General features: G+C 36.9%; 1 protein-coding gene across 2 annotated transcripts in view; it reads left to right on the forward strand.

The window, feature by feature from the left end:
* Window positions 1–21,160, forward strand: part of ZDHHC15 (zDHHC palmitoyltransferase 15) — a 146,925-nt gene that overhangs the window by 23,991 nt on the left and 101,774 nt on the right. For both annotated transcript variants that reach the window (XM_073799443.1, XM_033849454.2), the window contains exon 3: window positions 2,880–2,974. In XM_073799443.1, the coding sequence (XP_073655544.1) occupies window positions 2,880–2,974 (95 nt within the window). The remainder of the gene's footprint in view (window positions 1–2,879; window positions 2,975–21,160) is intronic.

A 21,160-nucleotide genomic window follows, 5' to 3' on the forward strand; every position in this document is an offset into this window, starting at 1 on the left:
ATAACCTCTAAGGCCCTATTTCTCATGGTTCTTCTGCCTCAGAATTACCTGGGGAAGTTGGCAGATTCTTGGACTCCATCACAGACTACTGACTCAGAATATTTTGGTGTAGAATTTGGGAATCTGCATTCTAATAATCTCCCAAAGTGATTTTGATGCACACTAAAATTTGAGAACCACTCCTCTAGGGAAAAGAGCTCTGGACTGGGGGTGAGGAAACCTGGATTCTGGTCCCAGTGTTTCTGTAACTTTGCTGGGTAACCCTGATCAAGTCACTTACCCTCTCTAGGCCTCAGTTACCTGTCTATAAAATGAGGATTTTGAACTAGATGATCTCTATGTTCTCATCCAACTCTAGATTTTTATGAAATCTATAGTATATTCTGCCAATCTACTGAATGACTTTGACTTAATCATTTGACCTCATGAGTCCTCATTTTCCATCCATCTATAAAGTATTCATAACTTCTATGAAACCATGGAATGCAGAAATGGGAGCCAGCTATTTCTAGTTCTATGATTAAGCCAGGTATAGATTTGTACTATGACCTAGAACAAGTTAAAATCCTACACTTCCCATCTCAATCACTGGAACTAAAGCAAAGTAAATATGCTTAAAATACTACCAAGTGTAAGAGTTTAGTTCTCATCATTCAAGTGATCCAAATTGCTGAACTTTATTGTCTTTGAAGTGCACAGTGAGAACGTAAACATAAAATTATTTTCTCTTAATTTCTTTGCAGCCAAAAGTTCCATACTCCCATTCCACGCTGAAGGAACAGAGGTTACTATATGTCCCATGTAACTTAGATAGTCATGGAATCTTCCCTGTATAAACCTCATAAAATCAAAGAAACAAAAACATAGCAAAGGATAACACAGAAAGAAACAATTTAAAAGTCTTGCCAAAGATAAAAAATTCTAATAACGTTTCACAAGGACTATGCTATGGAAGAAGAGTTACTCTCATTTATTGGTGAGGAGAATGTAAAGTAAATAAAACTTTTAAAATGGCAATTTGGCAGTATCTATCAAAAGGCCTGTGTTTGTATCTAGCAGTCCCACTTCAGGGAATTGATCCTATACATATTTTTAGTACATGTGCCAGTGACATGTATACAAAGCTTTTCATTACAACATTATTTGTATTAGCAAGAGAAGGGGAAAAACTAAGTTTCCATCAGAGACAATTTGGTTAAATAAATTATGGTACCTTCATGCAATGGAATCCCATGCCACTTTTTAAAAGGAGAATGAGGAAGCTCCCCCTCTCCAAGTTATATTACGTGGAATGATCTCCAACTTATAGCAGGTGAAAAAGAAATGGGTTGCAGAACAGTGTGTACAGAATACTGCTATTTGTGTGAAAAAGCACACTGTTTTGGTGCTTTTATATGTATAAAATCTGATAGGATACAGAATAAACTCATGACACTGTGACAATTGTGGCTTCCAGGGAGGGGAACTGGGTGGCTGAGGGACAGCGATGGAAGGGAGACTTTTCACTCTGTACTATTTTGAACCTTGTGAGTGTATTACCTTTCAAAAATACAATGAAAAAAATTTAATATAACAAAAATTCCATATGTGTACTGTGTTTATATACTTATATAAACATATACAAATAGAGGATCTGGAATCATACACATCAAACACAAAATAGGTATTATGCCTTAGGAGGAAGAGGGGGGAGGTTAGATATATGTGTGTGGTCGACATTTACTTTTACTTTCTATTGCTTGAATTTCAAAATGAGATTTCATAATTACTCAAAACAAGCACATTAAAAAGGTCTTATACCACAGGGCTGGGAGCACTGGGCCAGCTTTTTTCGATTCCGTCATAAATATGTGAGAGACTCAGCCTTATTAACTTGGTCTTGAGTCTCATCGTTCCCTTGAGTCTTCCTGATGGATTGAAGTAATCACACCTTACTATGCAAGGACTCACAATGAAACAGTAAAATGACCTTCAGTCTTACAATGACCTCTTTGAAGAATACTGAAATTTCCCATATCAGAAGAGCGATCTAGGAGGCAAAGAATATAAAAACAAAAGTGGTCGGGAGCCACAAATGTCTCAAAGGTACAACTCACATTTCAAAAGTGTGTAGTCTTGGGGACTTCCCTGACGGTCCAGTGGTTAAGACTTTGCTTTCCAATGCAGGCGGTGTGGGTTCGGTCCCTGGGCAGGGAGCTAAGATCCCACATGCCTCGGAGCCAAAAAACCATAATATAAAAACAGAAGTAATATTGTAACAAATTCAATAAAGACTTTAAAAATGGTCCACATAAAAAATATTTTTAAAAAAGTGTGTAGTCTTTGGGGCTACTGAAACAAAAACTTGTGATTTAGAGTCAGAAGTCCTGTGTTTAAGACCTGGCTATGTTATATAGTAGCTGTGTGACTTCAGATAATCAACTACCCCTGATAGTTAATCAACTGTCCTTATCCTGTTACCTATCTCACAAACTTGTTGAAAAATAAAATTGGATAATATTATGAAATCACATTGTAAACTCTATAGCACTGTGCAAATACTATCATTATTATCTTTCAGTACCCACAGTGGCAGAGAGAATGACAATTGGCAACAGTAGCTTCCCCCACATTGTCATAAAGGACATTTCCCCTTTACTCCCAGAATCACATGGCAACTTTTAAAATACGCGACTTCCAGAAAGTCTCTGGTTCCAAATTTGGCATTATAAATTGTTTCTGTCACTGCATGGGAAAAAGGTAAGAATTAACCTTTCATAATAATACTAGAAAATACTTGGTAATAGGAAAACAAAATAGAGATTTGTTGAGATTTACATCTTACTGAACTCTTAGAAATGGATGAAAATATAAACACTGATTTTTTTCTTAAATTTCAGTTATCTACCTCATATTCTACCATGCCATCTTTGTGTTCTTTACCTGGACCTACTGGAAGTCTATTTTTACACTCCCACAACAGCCAAACCAGAAGGTAAGAATACTGGTTACTTCACAAAGGCTAAAAACAGAGGAAAGTAGAAATGTCAATAAGGCAAGAATAGGGCAAAAAGAGGAGCAAATAACCTTCCATTACAAAAGAGAGATTCAGGGTGATCTTTAAAAAGGACTTGTAGTGATAAATGTAAATTAAGAATAAGATAGTCTATTGAAGGAGTTTGTGAAATCACCAGCCATGGATATCTTTAAGACTAGGAAACCACTATCTGTATTGGTGATAGATTGAGAGAAACAAGAAAACACTTGGATTCTGAGGACTCATCTATTTCAATTCTATGAAACTATAATAATTTAGGACTCAGTGAGAATCTAGGAGACAACTAGAAAAAATTACAATAGTTAAATTGATCATTTTCAAATTGTGTTCCCTTGAATGAAAGTGTTTCATGCAATATTTGGGAGGGTGCATAAAAAATTCTAATCATATCAGGCATTTATAATATGTGACTACTGTGAAACAGATTAGTTTCCAAAGTAGGAAAAAAAAAACAATGGAAGAAGTTTCAACAGCCTCCAAACATTAGGGAAAGTACTGGTTTTAATTTTCCCATTTATGGGATCAAAATTATACACATACAAAATAAAATTAAACACAGAGAAAGACAAATATCATGTGATATCTCTCATATGTGGATTCTAATTTTAAAAAAGATGCAAATGAACTTATTTACAAAACAGAGACAGACTCACAGATATTGGAAACAAACTTATGGTTACTGAAGGGAAGACATGGTGGAGAGGGATAAATCAGGAGCTTGGGATGAACATACACACACTACTACATATAAGATAACCAACAAGGACCTACTGTATAGCACAGGGAACTCTACTCAATATTCTGTGATAACCTATATGAGAAAAGAAAGAATGAATATATGTATATGTATAACTGAATCACTTTGCTGTACACCTGAAACTAACACAACATTGTAAATCAATTATACTCAAATAAAATGTTTAAAAAACACAAAGGAAGGTAGTAATGCAAGAATTGAGGAACATGAGATATAGGTTATATAGAAAATGGCAGAAGTTCTTCCTTATGAGTAATTATTTGAAATATAAATGGATTAAACTATCCAATTAAAAGGCAGACGTTGGCATAATGGATAAACATTATCATCTATCTTTATGCTGTCTACAAATGACTCATTTTAGAGCCAAAGACATAAATAGGTTGAAAGTGAAAGGATGGAAAAAGTTATTCCAAGCAAATAGTAATCAAAAGAGAGCAAGGGTAGACATACTAATATCACACGAAGAGGTTTTAAGTCAAAAACAGTTACAAGACACAGAGAAGAAAAAGACCTACTCAATGATGTCAGAAAGATGGCAGAGTAGGAGATACCAGCCTCTATCCCCGCCCCCCCACAAAAAACAACAGACAGCTATACAGAAATGAAAATATCCCTGGGGGGGCTCAAGTATCTAATTAAGAGCCTGCAACAACACAGTGGGGAAAAAATGGAGAATAACCACACAGAAAGGATTGCTGGGGAAATCAGCATGGCAGAGACATCTGAAGAGGGCTAAGAACAAAGAAACAGGGCAGAGGCTATCAGTATCAGCCCTGCGGCAGATGCCCATGCAGTCCCCACTGGTCTCCTCTGTGGAGGATCCTCGCAACTTTTGCTTCTGAGGATCTCAACAGCTCCCATGACAGCCATGAATTTCTGTAGCTTTAACAGCAGAGGACTCCATAGTGTTTGTTGGTGTGGACCCCAGCAGCCTGCTCTGTAGAGGATACTGTCAGCTTTTGCCACTGAAGTAACCAACAGCCAACATTGCCACAGACTCCCCAGGGAGTGAGACACTGCTGAGACTTCTCTACAAGAAGAAGCTGCTGTTGTGCTGCCTTAGTACCAGGGCTGCCACCCCCCCCAACACTGTGTTTGCCCTAGACACCAGACCTATGGCCACTCCATGTGTACCTACCACCTGACCCCAGCACCTGCCACCAGACTCCATGCATGCCCATGCTCCAGAAACTGGCTCCATGGCCACTCCACATACACCAATAACTCAGACACCAGAGCCACTGACACTGCAGGGTATCCCATGGCCCAGACACTAGAGACACTATCACTCCATGAGCACATGCTCTGGACCCTGTATCCACAGCCAATCTGCAAGTGCCTGCACCACAGAAACCAGAGCACTGCTGCAGTGGGTGTACTTGCCCTCTAGAACCCAGGTCCATTAGCTGCTTCACAAGTGCTCAAACATGGGACACCCAAGCCACTACTGTAGCAGGCTCATCCATGCACCACGCATGCCTGCTATCCAGACCATAGCTCCATATCTACTCTGCAAGTGCATGCACCTTGCACACCATTACCAACACTGCAGTGAGGTTGCCTGTGCCCCAGGCACTAACACCACCACCTCCCTAGACCCCTGAGCCACTCCAGTGGCTTCACGCATGCCTCCATTCCAGACTCTCTCCATTGCTCCTCCATAGGCACCCATGCATCAAACATCGTAGACACAACCACAGTAAGTGTGTCCACAAACTGGACCCAGGGCCTCGAAGGATCCCCTCAGCCATGACTTCCACCATGCTAGAAAAAGGTATCAGGAGGACCCCAGAAGCTGTTACCACTGAAGACCTCAACAGCCCACACTTCTTCTGCAGACACCCACAGCCTTGGCCACCAACGTCTCCTTCAATCTTTGCTGATGCTGATGACAGCTGACAGAGCTGCACAGAGACTGCACCTTCCCTGGAGTAAGAACTGCTTCATCCCACCCAGCTGTCAGACTTGTACCCACCAATAGATGAAGGGCTTTCCCCACTGAAACCAGTCCATAAATTCTGGAAGAAGTGGTTGCTACATCAAATGTGAACACATCCATGCAATGATACAAGAAATGCAAACACTCAAGGAAAACTAACACCACCAAAGGAGCACAATATCCTGGTAAGCAACTGCAAAGAGATCTATAAAAAAAATCAAAATAATTATTTTAAGGAACTTGGCAGTTTACAAGAGAACACAGATAGACAACGAAATCAGGAACAAAACAAGAAGTTAAACAAATAGAGATAAACCATTAAAAAAAGAACAAAAACAATTCTGGAGCTGAAAAATACAATGAATGAAAGGAAAAATAATATAGAGAGTACCAACAACAGATTTGATGAAGCGGAAGAAAGAGCCTGAAAACTCAAGCATAGGTAATATGAAATTATCCAGTTAGAGGAACAAAAAGAAAAAAGAATGAAAGGGTGAAGACAGTTCATGGGACTTATGAGACACCATCAAGCATAAGAATATATGCATTATGGAGATAAAAGGAGAAGAGAGAAAGGGGCAGAAAGCTTATTTAAATAAATAATGGCTGAAAATTTCAGAAATTTGGGGAGAGATATGGATATCCAGGCACATGAAGCTCAAAAGTCCCCAGTTTCAACCAAAAGAGGACTTTACCAGGACATGCTATAATCAAACTTTCAAAAGTCAAAGACAAGGAGTTTTGAAAGCAGAAAAAGAGAAAGAGTGGTCAATCACAAGGGAAACTGCATAAGGCCATCAGTGGATTTCTGAGAAGAAATCTTGCAGGCCAGGACAGAGTGGAATGATATATTAAAAATGCCTGTAGAAAAAACTACAAGCATTTTTACAAAGGTTGTCTTACCCAGCAAAGCCATCCTTCAGAAATGAAGGAGAGTTAGTTTTCCACCAAACAAAACCTGAAGGAGTTCATCCCTAGGAGAAGTGCCTTACAAGAAATGTTGAAGATGAAATGACAAGATGACAATTAGTAATGTGAAAACCTATGAAAGTAAAACAAAAATGCACTGGTAATGGTTAATATATAGAACAATTCAAAATACTGTAATACTGTAATGGTGGTGTGTAAATCACTTTTAACTCTGGTATAAAGATTAAAAAACAAAGTATTAAAAATAACTATGAGTAAAATATTTTTAATGGATACACTATAAAGTGATGTAAATTGAGAAATCAAACGCATAAAATGTTGGGGAGGAAGTAATATGATAGTGTTTATGTATGCAGTGGAAGTTAACTTCTTAACAGCTTCAAATAGAATGTTATAAATATAAGATGTTTTATGTAAGCTCCATGGTAACCCCCCCAAAAATCTCTAGCAGATACACAAAAGATAAAGAAAAGGAAATAAAAGTACACTACTACAGGAAATCAAACCACAAAGGAAAACACTTAGGATGAATAAAGGAACTACAAAACAGCCAGAAAACAATTAACAAACTAGTATAGTGCATCCTTACCTATCAATTATTACTTCTAATGTTAATTGGTTAAATTCTCCAATCAAAAGACATAGAGTAGCTGAATGGATAAAAAAACAGCAAGACACAGTTACATGCCTATAAGAGACTCATTTAAGATTTAAGGATACATATGAGCTTAAAGTGAAGGGATGGAAAAAGATATTCCATGCAAATGGAAGCTAAAAGAGATCAAGGATATCTACAATATATCAGGCAAATAGACTTTAAGTCAACAACCATAAGTGGAGACAAAGTAGATCATTATATAATACTAAAAAGGTAAATTCATCAAGAGGATATGACAGTTGTAAATATATATGCATCTAACATTAAAGCATCTAAATATATCAAGCACATATTAACAACACTGAAGGGAGGAATAGAGAGAATAAAATAATAATAGAGGAGAGGAGCTTCAAGATGGCGGAAGAGTAAGATGTGGAGATCACCTTCCTCCTCACAAATACATCAAAAATATATCTACATGTGGAACAACTCCTACAGATCACCTACTGAACGCTGTCAGAAGAACTCAGACCTCCCAAAAGGCAAGAAACTCCCCATGTACTTGGGTAGGGCAAAAGAAAAAAGAAAAAAAGGAAAAGGGAATCGGGATGGGACCTGAACCAGTAGGAGGGAGCTGTGAAGGAGGAAAGGTTTCCAAACACTAGGAAACCGCTTTGCAGGCGGAGACTGCGGGTGGCGGATGGGGGAAGCTTTGGAGCCACGGAGGAGAGCGCAGCAACAGGGGTGCAGAGGGCAAAGCAGAGAGATTCCCGCACAGAGGATTGGTGCCGACCAGCACTCACCAACCCGAGAGGCTTGTCTGCTCACCCACCAGGGCGAGTGGGGGCTGGGAGCTGAGGCTCGGGCATCGCTCGGATCGCAGGAAGAGGACTGGGGTTGGCTGCGTGAACACAGCCTGAAGGGGGCTACTGTGCCACAGCTAGCCGGGAGGGAGTCTGGGAAAAAGTCTGGACCTGCCTAAGAGACAACAGACTTTTTCTTCCCTCTTTGTTTTGTGGTGCGTGAGGAGAGGGGATTAAGAACACTGCTTAAAGGAGCTCCAGAGATGGGCGCGAGCCACGGCTATCAGTGCGGACCCCAGAGATGGGCATGAGATGCTAAGGCTACTGCTGTAGCCACCAAGAAGCCTGTGTGCAAGCACGGGTCACTATCCACACCTCCCCTCCTGGGAGCCTGTGCAGCCCGCCACTGCCAGGGTCCCGGGATCCAGGGACAACTTCCCAGGGAGAAAACAGGGCACGCCTCAGGCTGATGGAACGTCACGCTGGCCTCTGCTGCCACAGGCTCACCCTGCATACTGTACCCCTCCCTCCCCCTGGCCAGAGTGAGCCAGAGCCCCTGAATCAGCTGCTACTTTAACGCCGTCCTGTGTGAGCAAAGAACAGACGACCTCAGGCAACCTACATGCAGAGGCGGGGCCAAACCCAAAGCTGAACCCTGGGAGCTGTGTGAACAAAGAAGAGAAGGGGAAATTTCTCCAAGCAGCCTCAAGAGCAGTGAATTAAATCTCCACAATCAACTTGATGTACCCTGCGTCTGTGGAATACCTGAATACACAACGAATCATCCCAAATTGAGGAGGTGGACTTTGGGAGCAACGATATATATATATTTTCCCCTTTCTCTCTTTTTGTGAGTGTGTATGTGTATGCTTCTGTGTGTGATTTTCTCTGTATAGCTTTGCTTTTACCATTTGTCCTACGGTTCTGTCGGTCTGTTTTCTTTTCATTTATTTTTAGTATACATTTTAGCTCTTCTTATCATTGGTGGATTTGTTTTTTGGTTTGGTTGCTCTCTTCTTTCTTTTTTTTATTACTTTTAAAAAATTTTAATAATTATTTTTTATTTTAATAACTTCATTTCATTTTATATTTTTCTCTATTTCTTTCTTTTTTTCTCTCTTTTATTCTGAGCCATGTGGATGACAGGTTCTTGGGGCTCTGGCCAGGAGTCAGGACTGTGCCTCTGAGGTGGGAGTGCCAAGTTCAGGACATTGATCCAGCAGAGACCTCCCAACTCCATGTAATATCAAATGGTGAAAATCTCCCACAGATCTCCATATCAATGCCAAGACCCAGCTGCACTCAATGACCAGCAAGCTACAGTTCTGGACACCCTATGCCAAACAACTAGAAAGACATGAACACAACACCACCCATCAGCTGAGAGGCCACCTAAAATCATAATAAGGTCACAGACACCACAAAACACACCACCAGATGTGGACCTGCTCACAGGAAAGACAAAATCCAGCCTCATCCATCAGAAGACAGGCACTACTCCCCTCCACCAGGAAGCCTACACAACCCACCGAACAAACTGTAGCCACTGGGGGCAGACACCAAAAACAATGGGAACTATGAACCAGCAACCTGCAAAAAGGAGACCCCCAAACACAGTAAGTTAAGGAAAATGATAAGACAGAGAAATACACAGTAGATGAAGGAGCAAGGTAAAATCCCACCAAACCTTCCAAATGAAGAGGAAATAGGCAATCTACCTGAAAATTCAGAATAAAGATAGTAAAGATGATCCAAAATCTTGGTAATAGAATGGAGAAAATACAAGAAACGTTCAACAAGGACATAGAAGAACTAAAGAGCAAACAACAATGATGAACAACACAATAAAAGAAATAAAAAAAATCTCTAGAAGGAATCAATAGCAGAATAACTAAGGCAGAAGACGGGATAAGTGATCTGGAAGATAAAATAGTGGAAATAACTACTGCAGAGCAAAATAAAGAAAAAAGAATGAAAAGAATTGAGGACGGTCTCAGAGACCTCTGGGACAACATTAACCACACCTACATTCGAATTATAGGGGTTGCAGAAGAAGAAGAGAAAAAGAAAGGGCCTGAGAAAATATTTGAAGAAATTATAGTTGAAAACTCCCCTAACATGGGAAAGGAAATAGTTAATCAAGTCCAGGAAGTACAGAGAGTCCCATACAGGATAAATCCAAGGAGCAACACGCCAAGGCACATATTAATCAAGCTATCAAAAATTAAATACAAAAATATTTCTTAAAAGCAGCAAGGGAAAAACAACAAATAACACACAAGGGAATCCCCATAAGGTTAACAGCTGATCCTTCAGCTGAAACTCTGCAAGCCAGAAGGGAGTAACAGGACATATTTAAAGTGTTGAAAGGGAAAAACCTACAACCAAGATGATTCTACCCAGCAAGGATCTCATTCAGATTTGATGGAGAAATTAAAACCTTTACAGACAAGCAAAAGCTAGGAGAATTCAGCACCACCAAACCAGCTTTACAACAAATGCTAAAGCAATTTCTCTAGGCGGGAAACACACGAGAATAAAAATACCTACAATAACAAACTCAGGACAATTAAGAAAATGATAATAGGAACATACATATCGATAATTACCTTAAATGGATTAAATGCTCCCACCAAAAGACAAACACTGGCTGAATGGATACAAAAACAAGACCCGTATATGTGCTGTCTACAAGAGACCCACTTCAGACCTAGGAACACATGTGGACTGAAAGTGAGGAGATGGAAAAAGATATTCCATGCAAATGGAAATCAAAAGAAAGCTGGAGTGGTGTTTCTCATATCAGACAAAATAGACTTTAAAACAGACTATCACAGGAGACAAAGAAGGATACCACATAATGATCAAGGGATCGATCCAAGAAGCAGATATAAAAGTTGTAAATATTTATGCACCCAACATAGGAGCACCTCATACATAATAAGAATACTAACAGCAATAAAAGGGGAAATTGACAGTAACACAGTCATAGTAGGGGACTTTAACACCCCACTGTCACCAATGGACAGATCATCCAAAATGAAAATAAATAAGGAAACACAAGCTTTAAATGATACATTAAACAAGATGGACATAATATATATACATATATATATATATAGGACATTCCATCCAAAAGCAACACAATACACTTTCTTCTCAAGTGCTCATGGAACGTTCTCCAGGATAGATCATATCTTGATTCACACATCAAGCCTTGGTATATTTAAGAAAATTGAAACCTTATCAAGTATGTTTTCTGACCACAACGTTTTGAGACTAGATATCAATTACAGGAAAAAGTCTGTAAAAAATACGAACACATGGAGGCTAAATAATACACTACTTAATAACCAAGAGATCACTGAAGAAGTCGAACAGGAAATCAAAAAACACCTAAAAACAAATGACAATGGAAACACGACAACCTAAAATCTATGGGATGCAGCAAAATCTGTTCTAAGAAGGAAGTTTATAGCAATACAATCCTACCTTAAGAAACAAGAAACATCTCAAATAAACAACCTAACCTTACACCTAAAGCAATTAGAGAAAGAAGAACAAAAAAACCCGAAAGTTAGCAGAAGAAAAGAAATCATAAAGGTCAGATGAGAAATAAATGAAAAAGATATGAAGGAAATGATAGCAAAAGTCAATAAAACTAAAAGCTGGTTCTTTGAGAATATAAACAAAAATTTTAAACCATTAATGAGACTCATAAAGAAAAAAAGGGAGAAGACTCAAATCACTTAAATTAGAAATGAAAAAGGAGAAGTAACAACTGACACTGCAGAAATACAAAGGATCATGAGAGATCACTACAAGCAACTCTATGCCAATAAATTGGACAACCTGGAAGAAATGGACAAATTCTTAAAAATGCACAAGCCTCTGAGACTGAACCAGGAAGAAATAGAAAATATGAACAGACCAATCACAAGCACTGAAATTGAAGCTGTGATGAAAAATTTCCAGCAAACAAAAGCCCAGGACCAGATAGCTTCACAGGCGAATTCTATGAAACATTTAGGGAAGAGCTAACACCTCTCTTTCTCAAACTCTTCCAAAATATAGCAAAGGGAGGAACACTCCCAAACTCATTCTACGAAGCCACCATCACCCGGATACCAAAACCAGACAAAGATGTCACAAAGAAGGAAAACTGCAGACCAATATCACTGATGAACCTAGATGCAAAAATCCTCCACAAAATACTAGCGAACAGAATCCAACAACACATTAAAAGGATCATACACCATGATCAAGTGGGATTTATCCCAGGAATGCAAGGATTCTTCAATATTCACAAATCAATGTGATACACCATATTAACAAACTGGAGGAGAAAAACCATATGATCATCTCAGTAGATGCAGAGAAAGCTTTCAACAAAATTCAACTCCCATTTATGTTAAAAACCCTCCAGAAAGTAGGCATACAGGGAACTTACCTCGGCATAATAAAGTCCAGATATGACAAACCCACAACCAACATAGTCCTCAATGGTGAAAAACTGAAAAGCATTTCCACTAAGATCAGGAACAAGACAAGGTTGCCCACTCTCACCAATATTATGGAACATAGTATTGGAAGGTTTAGCCACAGCAAAAAGAAATAAAAGGAATCCAAATTGGAAAAGAAGAAGTAAAGCTGTCACTGTTTGCAGATGCCATGATACTATACATAGAGAATCCTAAAGATGCTACCAGAAAGCTACCAGAGCTAATCAATGAATTTGGTAAAGTAGCAGGATACAAAATTAATGCACAGAAATCTCTGGCATTCATATACACTAATGATGAAAAATCTGAAAGTGAAATTAAGAAAACACTCCCATTTACCATTGCAGCTAGAAGAATAAAATATCTAGGAATAAACCTACCTAAGAAGACAAAAGACCGTATGCAGAAAACTATAAGACACTGATGAAACAAATTAAAGATGATACAAATAGATGGAGAGATATACCATGTTCTTTGATTGGAAGAATCAACATTGTGAAAATGACTATACTGCCCAAAGCAATCTATAGATTCAATGCAATCCCTATCAAACTACGACTGGCATTTTTCACAGAACTAGAACCAACAATTTCACAATTTGTATGGAAACACAAAAGACCCCGAATAGCCAAAGCAATGTTGAGAAAGAAAAATGGAGCTGGAGGAATCAGACTCCATGTCTTCAGAGTATACTCCAAAGCTATAGTAATCAAGAAAGTATGGTACTGGCACAAAAACAGAAATACAGATCAATGGAACAGGATAGCATGCTCAGAGATAAACCCATGCACATATGGTCACCTTATCTTTGATAAAGGAGGCAAGAATATACAGTGGAGAAAAGGCAGCCTCTTCAATAAATGGTGCTGGGAAAACTGGAAATCTACATGTAAAAGAATGAAATCAGAACACTCCCTAACATCATACACAATAATAAGCTCAAAATGTATTAAAGACCTAAATGTAAGGCCAGACACTCTCCAACTCTTAGAGGAAAGCATAGGCAGAACACTCTATGACATAAATCACAGCAAGATCCTTTTTGACCCACCTCCTAGAGAAATGGAAATAAAAACAAAAATAAACAAGTGGGACATAAGGAAACTTAAAAACTTTTGTGCAGCAAAGGAAACCATGAACTAGATGAAAAGACAACCCTCAGAATGGGAGAAAATATTTGCAAATGAAGCAACTGACAGAGGATTAATCTCCAAAATTTACAAGCACCTCATACAGCTCAATATCAAAAAAACAAACAACCTAATCCAAAAATGGGCAGAAGACCTAAATAGACATTTCTCCAAAGAAGATATGCCAACTGCCAACAAACACATGAAGGTATTCTCAACACCATTAATCATTAGAGAAATGCAAATCAAAACTACAATGAGATATCATCTCACACTGGTCAGAATGGCCATCATCAAAAAATCTATAGGCAGTAAATGCTGGAGAAGGTGTGGAGAAACGGGAACCCTCTTGCACTGTTGGTGGGAATGTAAATTGATACAGCCACTAAGGAGAAACATATAGAGTTTCCTTAAAAAACTAAAAATAGAACTACCATCCCACCCAGCAATCCCACTACTGGACATATACCCTGAGAAAACCATAATTCAAGAAGAGTCATGGAACACAATATTCATTGCAGCTCTCTTTACAATAGCCAGGACATGGAAGCAACCTAAGTGTCCATTGACAGATGAATGGATAAAGATGATGTAGCACATATATACAATGGAATATTACCCAGCCATAAAGAGAAACGAAATTGAGTTATTTGTAGTGAGATGGACTGACCTAGAGTGTGTTATACAGAGTGAAGTAAGTCAGAATGAGAAAAACACATACCATATGCTAACACATATGTATAGAATCTAAAAAACAAAAAAATGGTCGTGAAGAACCTAGGGGCAAGACGGGAATAAAGACGCAGACCTACTAGAGAATGGACTTGAGGACACGTGGAAGGGGAAGGGGAAGCTGGGACAAAGTGAGAGAGTGGCATGGACATATGTACACTACCAAATGTAAAATAGATAGCTGGTGGGAAGCAGCCGCATAGCACAGGGAGATCAGTTCAGTGCTTTGTGACCACCTAGAGGGGTGAGGTAGGGAGGGTGGGAGGGAGGGAGACGCAAGAGGGAAGAGGTATGGGTATATATGTATATGTATAGCTGATTCACTTTGTTATAAAGCAGAAACTAACACACCATTCTAAAGCAATTAAACTCCAATAAATGACAGGGTGAGAGAGAGTCATGGACATATACACACTAACAAACGTAAGGTAGATAGCTAGTGGGAAGCAGCTGCATGGCCCAGGGATATCGGCTCGGTGCTCTGTGACCGCCTGGAGGGGTGGGATAGGGAGGGTGGGAGGGAGGGAGACGCAAGAGGGAAGAGATATGGGAACATACGTATATGTATAACTGATTCACTTTGTTATAAAGCAGAAACTAACACACCATTGTAAAGCAATTATACCCCAATAAAGATGTTTAAAAAAACTCCAATAAAGATGTTATAAAAATAAAAATATTAATTAAATTAAATAATAATAGAGAACTTCAATATCCCAATTTTATGAATGGATAGATCATCTAGACTGAAAAGTACTAATGAAAAAGCAAATATGAATAATTCAGTAGACCAAATGTACCCAACAGATATACCCAGAACATTCTACACAACAGCAGTAGAATACATATTCTTTTCAAGCACATATGGAACTTTCTCCAGGGTAGAGCATATGTTAGGCCAAAAGAGAAGTCTTAAAATTTAAGAAAGTTGAATTATATCGATGATATTTTCTAATATAATTGTGTGAAAGTAGAAATCAATAACACAGGGAAACTGGAAAACTCACACATACGTGGAAATTAAACAACACCCTCCTGGACAACCTATGGGTCAAGAAGAAATCAAGAGAGAAATCAAAATCAAGAGAGAAATCAAAAAATATGTTGACAAAAATGAAAATGGCGTTACAATATACCAAAACTTATGTGATGCAGCAAAAGCAGTTCTAAGAGGGAAGTTTATAACAATTAATGCCTACATTGAGAAAAAAGAAATATCTCAAATAAACAACCTAAGTTTTCATCTCAGAGAACTAGAAAAAGAAGAAACTAAGCCCTAAATTGATAGAAGGAAGGAAATCACAAATATCAGAGCAGAAAGAAATGAAATAAAAACTAGAAAAACAATAGAAAAGATCAGAGAAACAAAAATCTGGTTTTCTGCAAAGATAAAAAAATTGACAGACCTTTAGCTACACTTCCTAGAAGCAGAAAACAGAGAAGACTCAAATAAATAAACTTTACAAAGAGATGTGAGTGATGCCACAGAAATACAAAGGATCATAAGAACAATTAATAAATGAACAATTAATAAACAATTAATATGAACAATTAATAAATCAGATAACCTAGAAGAAGTGGATATTCCTAGAAATATACAACCTTCCAAGACTGAAACATGAAGAAATAAAAAATCTGAACAAATCAATAACAAGTAAGGAGTTTGAATCAGTAATAAAAAAAAACCTCCAAACAAATAAAAGTCCAGGGCCAGATGGATTCACTTGTGAATTCTGTCAAACATTTAAAGAAAGATTTATAGCAAACCTTCTCACATTCTTCCAAAAAAATTTAGTATGCTTCAAAACATTTACAGAGACAGCATTACCATAATACCAACGTCAGACAAGGACACTTACAAGGAAAGAAATTAGGCCAGTATCCCCAAACAACATAGATATAAAATCCTTAACAAAATACTATCAAACCAAATTCAACAGCATAATAAAAGGATCATTCACCACAACCAAGTGGGATTTATACCTGGGATAAAAGGATGGTTTGACATACGTAAATCAATAAATGTGATACACCATATTTTTTAAATTAAAGATTTTAAAAATCATATAATTATCTCAAGAGATACAGAAAAAACGTGACAAATTCCAACATTCTTTCATGATAAAAATTCTCAACAAATTCAGTATAGAACAAATGTACCTCAACATAATAAAGACCATATATGACAAGCCTGTAGCAAATATCATACTCAATGGTGAAAATTTGAAAGATTTTTCTCCAATATCAGGAACAAGACAAGGATGCCCACTCTCACAACTTCCATTCAACATAGTACTGGAAGTCCTAGCTAGAGCAATTAGGCAAGAAAAGGAAATAAAAGGCATAAAAATCAGAAAGGAAGAAGTTAACTTTTCTATTCACAGATGACATAATGTTATATATAGAAAATCCTAAAGACTTCACCAAAACCAATTTAGAATAAATGAATTCTGTAAAGTTGCAGGATTTAAAAAAATCAGTTGTGTTTTTATATCCTAAAAACAAGCTCTCCAATAAAGAAATTAAGAAAGCAACCCCATTTACAATAGCATAAACAAAGAATAAAATACTTAAGAATAAATTTAACCAAAGAGGTGAAAGATCTGTACAAGTAAAGCTATAAAACAATGATGAAAGAAATTGAAAAAACAAATAAATCCATATCATTCTTATGGATTGGAAGAATTAATATTGTTAAAATGTCCATACTATCCAAAGCCATCTATAGATTCAATGCAACCCCCATCAAGATTCCAATGGCATTTTTTACTGAAATAGAAAAAAGAATCCTAACGTTCATTTGTAACCACAGAAGATCCCAAATAGTTAAGGCAATCTTCAGCAAGAAAAAGAAAGCTGGAAGCATCACACTCCCTGATTTCAAATTATACTATAAAGTTATAGTAATCTAAACTGTACGATACTGGCATAAAAACAGACACATAGACCAATGGAACAGAATTAAGAGCCCAGAAATAAACTCATGTATATGGAGTCAACTAACTGTCAACAAAGTTGCCATGAATACACAATGAGAAAATGATAATATCTTTCAATAAACGTTGCTGGAAAAACTGCATATCCACATGCAAAAGAATAAAATTGGACCTTTATCTCAGACCATTCACAAAAATTAATTTAAAATGGATTAATGATTTAAATATAAGACTTGAAAACATACAAATCCTAGAAGGGAAAAGGGAAAAACTCCTGTACAGTGGTCTTGGCATGATTTTTTGGATTTGAGACCAAAGCACATACAAACAAAAGCAAAAACAAACAAGTGGGATTATATCAAGCTAAAATGTTTCTGCACATGAGGAAACAATCAGCACAATAATAAGGCAACCTATGGAATAGGAGAAAATATTTGATTACCATATATCTGAAAATGGGTTATTATCTAAAATATATATGGAACTCTTACAACTCAATAGCAAAAAGCCAAATATACCCATTTAAAAATGGGCAAAGGACCTGAATAGATATTTTTCAAAAGAAGACATACACATGGCTAGCAAGTATATTAAAAAGTGCTCAACCTGACTAATCATCAGGGAAATGCAAACCAAATCTACATGAGGTGTCACCTCACAGCTGTCAGATGGCTATCATGAAAAAGTCAAAACGTAACAAGTGTTGGTGAGGATGTGGAGAAAGTGAACCTTTGTACACTGTTTGTGGGAATGTAAATTGGTATAGCCATTATGGAAAACAGTACAGTGGTTCCTCAAAAATTAGTAATAGAACTACTGTATCATCCAGCAATCCCACTTCTGGGTATATATCCAAAGGAAACAAAATCTGTATCTCAAAGAGATACCTGCATTCCTATATTCATTGCAGCATTCACAGTCATAAATACATGGAGATAACCTATTTGTTTACAAACAGATGGATAAAGAAATTTGGTATATACATATAATAGAATATTATTCAGCTCTTAAAAATAAAGAAATCCTGCCATTTGTAACACCATGACATACCTGGAGGACATTATGCTAAGTGAAATAAACCAGACACAGAAAGACAAATACTGCATGATCTGACTTATATATGGAATGTTTAAAAAAAGTCAGACTCATAGTAACAGAGCAGAATTGTGTAACAGTTATAAACATATATGTACCTAACAAGAGAGCTCCAAAATATAGGGGGAAAAATTGACAGAACTGAAGGAAAAAATATACAGCTCTACAGTAATAATTGGAGATTTCAATACCCTATTTTCAGTAATGGATAGAACACCTAGACAGAATATCAATAAGGAAAGTCAGGATTTAACAACACAAAAAACCAATTAGATGTAACACACATGTATGGAACACTCCACCTCAAAATAGAAGAATACACATTCTTCTCATACGCACATGGAACATTCTCCAGTATAGATCATATGGTTGGTAACAAAAGAAGTCTTAATAAATTTAAAAGATTGAAACCACACAAAGAATCTTCTCTGATTTCAATGGAATGAAACTAGAAATCAATAACCAAAGGGAAATTATAAATTCATGAATGTGTGGAATTGAACAACACACTCTTAAACAATCAGTGAATTAAATAAGAATCCACAAAGGAAATTAGAAAATACTGTGAATGAATGAAATTGAAAAATAGCATTCCGAATATTATGGGATGCAAGAAAACAGTGCTCAGGGGAAATTTATAGCTATAAACACCTACAGTATAAAAAGGAGTAATATATTAATTCAGTATTCTTTACACCTTAAAGAAACAGAAAATCAAGAGCAATCTGACCCCAAAGATAGCAGAGGTAAATAATAAGGATTAGAGCAGAGGTAAACTAAATAGGGAATAGAAGACAATAGGGATGATTAAGAAAACAAAAGTGGGGCTTTGAAAAGATCTACAAAATTGACAAACCTATAACTACACTTACCAACAGAGAGAGAGAGGGAGACAGAGAGGACACAAATTACTAATATCAGAAATGAAAGTAGGACATTACTATAGACCTTACAGAAACAGAAAGGATTACAAGAAAATACCATGAATAATTGTGTGCCAACAAATTAGATAACCAAGATGAAATGGGCAAATTCCTAGAAACACACTAACTAGTAAAACTGAATCAAGAAGAAATTTTAAAAATGGAATATACCTATAGTAAGTAAAAAGATTGTATTAATCAAAAACCTATCAAGAAATAAAAGCCCAGGACCAGAAAGTTTCACAAGTAAATTCTATCAAACATTTAAAGAAGAATTAGCACCAATCTTTCTCAAATTATTCCAAAAAAAAAGAGAAGAAGATGGAGAAACACTTTTTCTACTCAGTGCATGTAGGCAAGAAAAATAAATAGATAAAAGGCATCCAAATTGGACAGGAAGACATAAAATTACCTCTGTTCACAGATAACATGATCTTACTTATATCCAACCCTAAAGGTTCCACCAAAAATCCTGTTAGAACTAATAAATGATTTCAGCAAAATTGCAGGATGCAAAATTAACACATCAACAGACAGTAATCAGTTGCATCTCTATACACTAGCAATGAGCAATCAGAAAAATTAAGTAAACAGCTACCTTTACAAAGCATGAAAAAGAATGAAATACTTAGGAATAAACTTAACCAAGGAGGTGAAAATCTTGTGTACTGAAAACTAAAAAAAGTTGCTGAATGAAGTTAGATACAAATAAATGGAAAGACATCCCGTGTTCATTAATTGGAACAGTTAATATTGTTAGGGATATCATTACTACCCAAATTAGTCTACAGATTTAGTGCAATCTTTATCAAAATCCCAATGACACTTTTTTCATAGAAAATTCCATCCTAAAATTCATATGGAATCTCAAGAGACTCCAAATAGCCAAAACAATCTTGAAAAAGAACAAAGTTGGAGGTCTCACATTTCCTCATTTCTAAACTTACTACAAAGCTACAGTAATCAAAACAGTGTGGTACAGACATAGAAACTAATTGAATAGAATAAAGAGGCCAAAATAAACCCTCACATATATGGTCAGATGATTTTTGAAAAGTGTACCAAGACCATTCAAAGGGAAAGGAGGGTCTTTTCAATGAATGGTGTTGGGAAAACTAGATACACACATGCAAAATATGAAGTTGGACCCTTACATTATACCATGTACAAAAATCAACTCAAATGGATTAAAGACCTAAACCTAAACCTATAGTTTTTAAAACTAGAAAACACTTAGAAGAAAAACTAGGAATAAATTTCATGACATTGATTTGGCAATAATTTCTTGGATATGACACCAAAAACAGAGTAAACTAAAGTAAAAATAAATTGGATGACATTAATACATTTAAAGTTCTAGGCATCAAAACACAACAGACTGACTGAAAAGGCAACCTTTGGAATGGGAGAAAATTTTTACAAATCATATATCTGATAAGGGGTTAATATCCAGAATATAAAAGAACTCTTACAACTATACAACAACAGAAAACAAACCAATCTGATTTCTAAATGGGCAAAGGACTTGAGTAGACATTTTTCCAAATGACCAACAAACACATGAGAAGATGCTCAACATCATTAATCATTGGGGAAATGCATATCAAGACCACAATGAAATACCATTTCACATCCATAAGGAGGGATACTATTTTTTTTAAAAAAGCAGAAAATGGCAAGTGTTGGCGAGAATGTGGAGAAACTGGAACACTCGTGAGATGTTGATGGGAGCATAAAATGGTGCAGCCACTATGGAAAATAGTATGGTATCTCCT

The sequence above is a fragment of the Tursiops truncatus genome, chromosome X (assembly GCF_011762595.2).
Source record: "Tursiops truncatus isolate mTurTru1 chromosome X, mTurTru1.mat.Y, whole genome shotgun sequence".
Classification (NCBI taxonomy): domain Eukaryota; kingdom Metazoa; phylum Chordata; class Mammalia; order Artiodactyla; family Delphinidae; genus Tursiops; species Tursiops truncatus.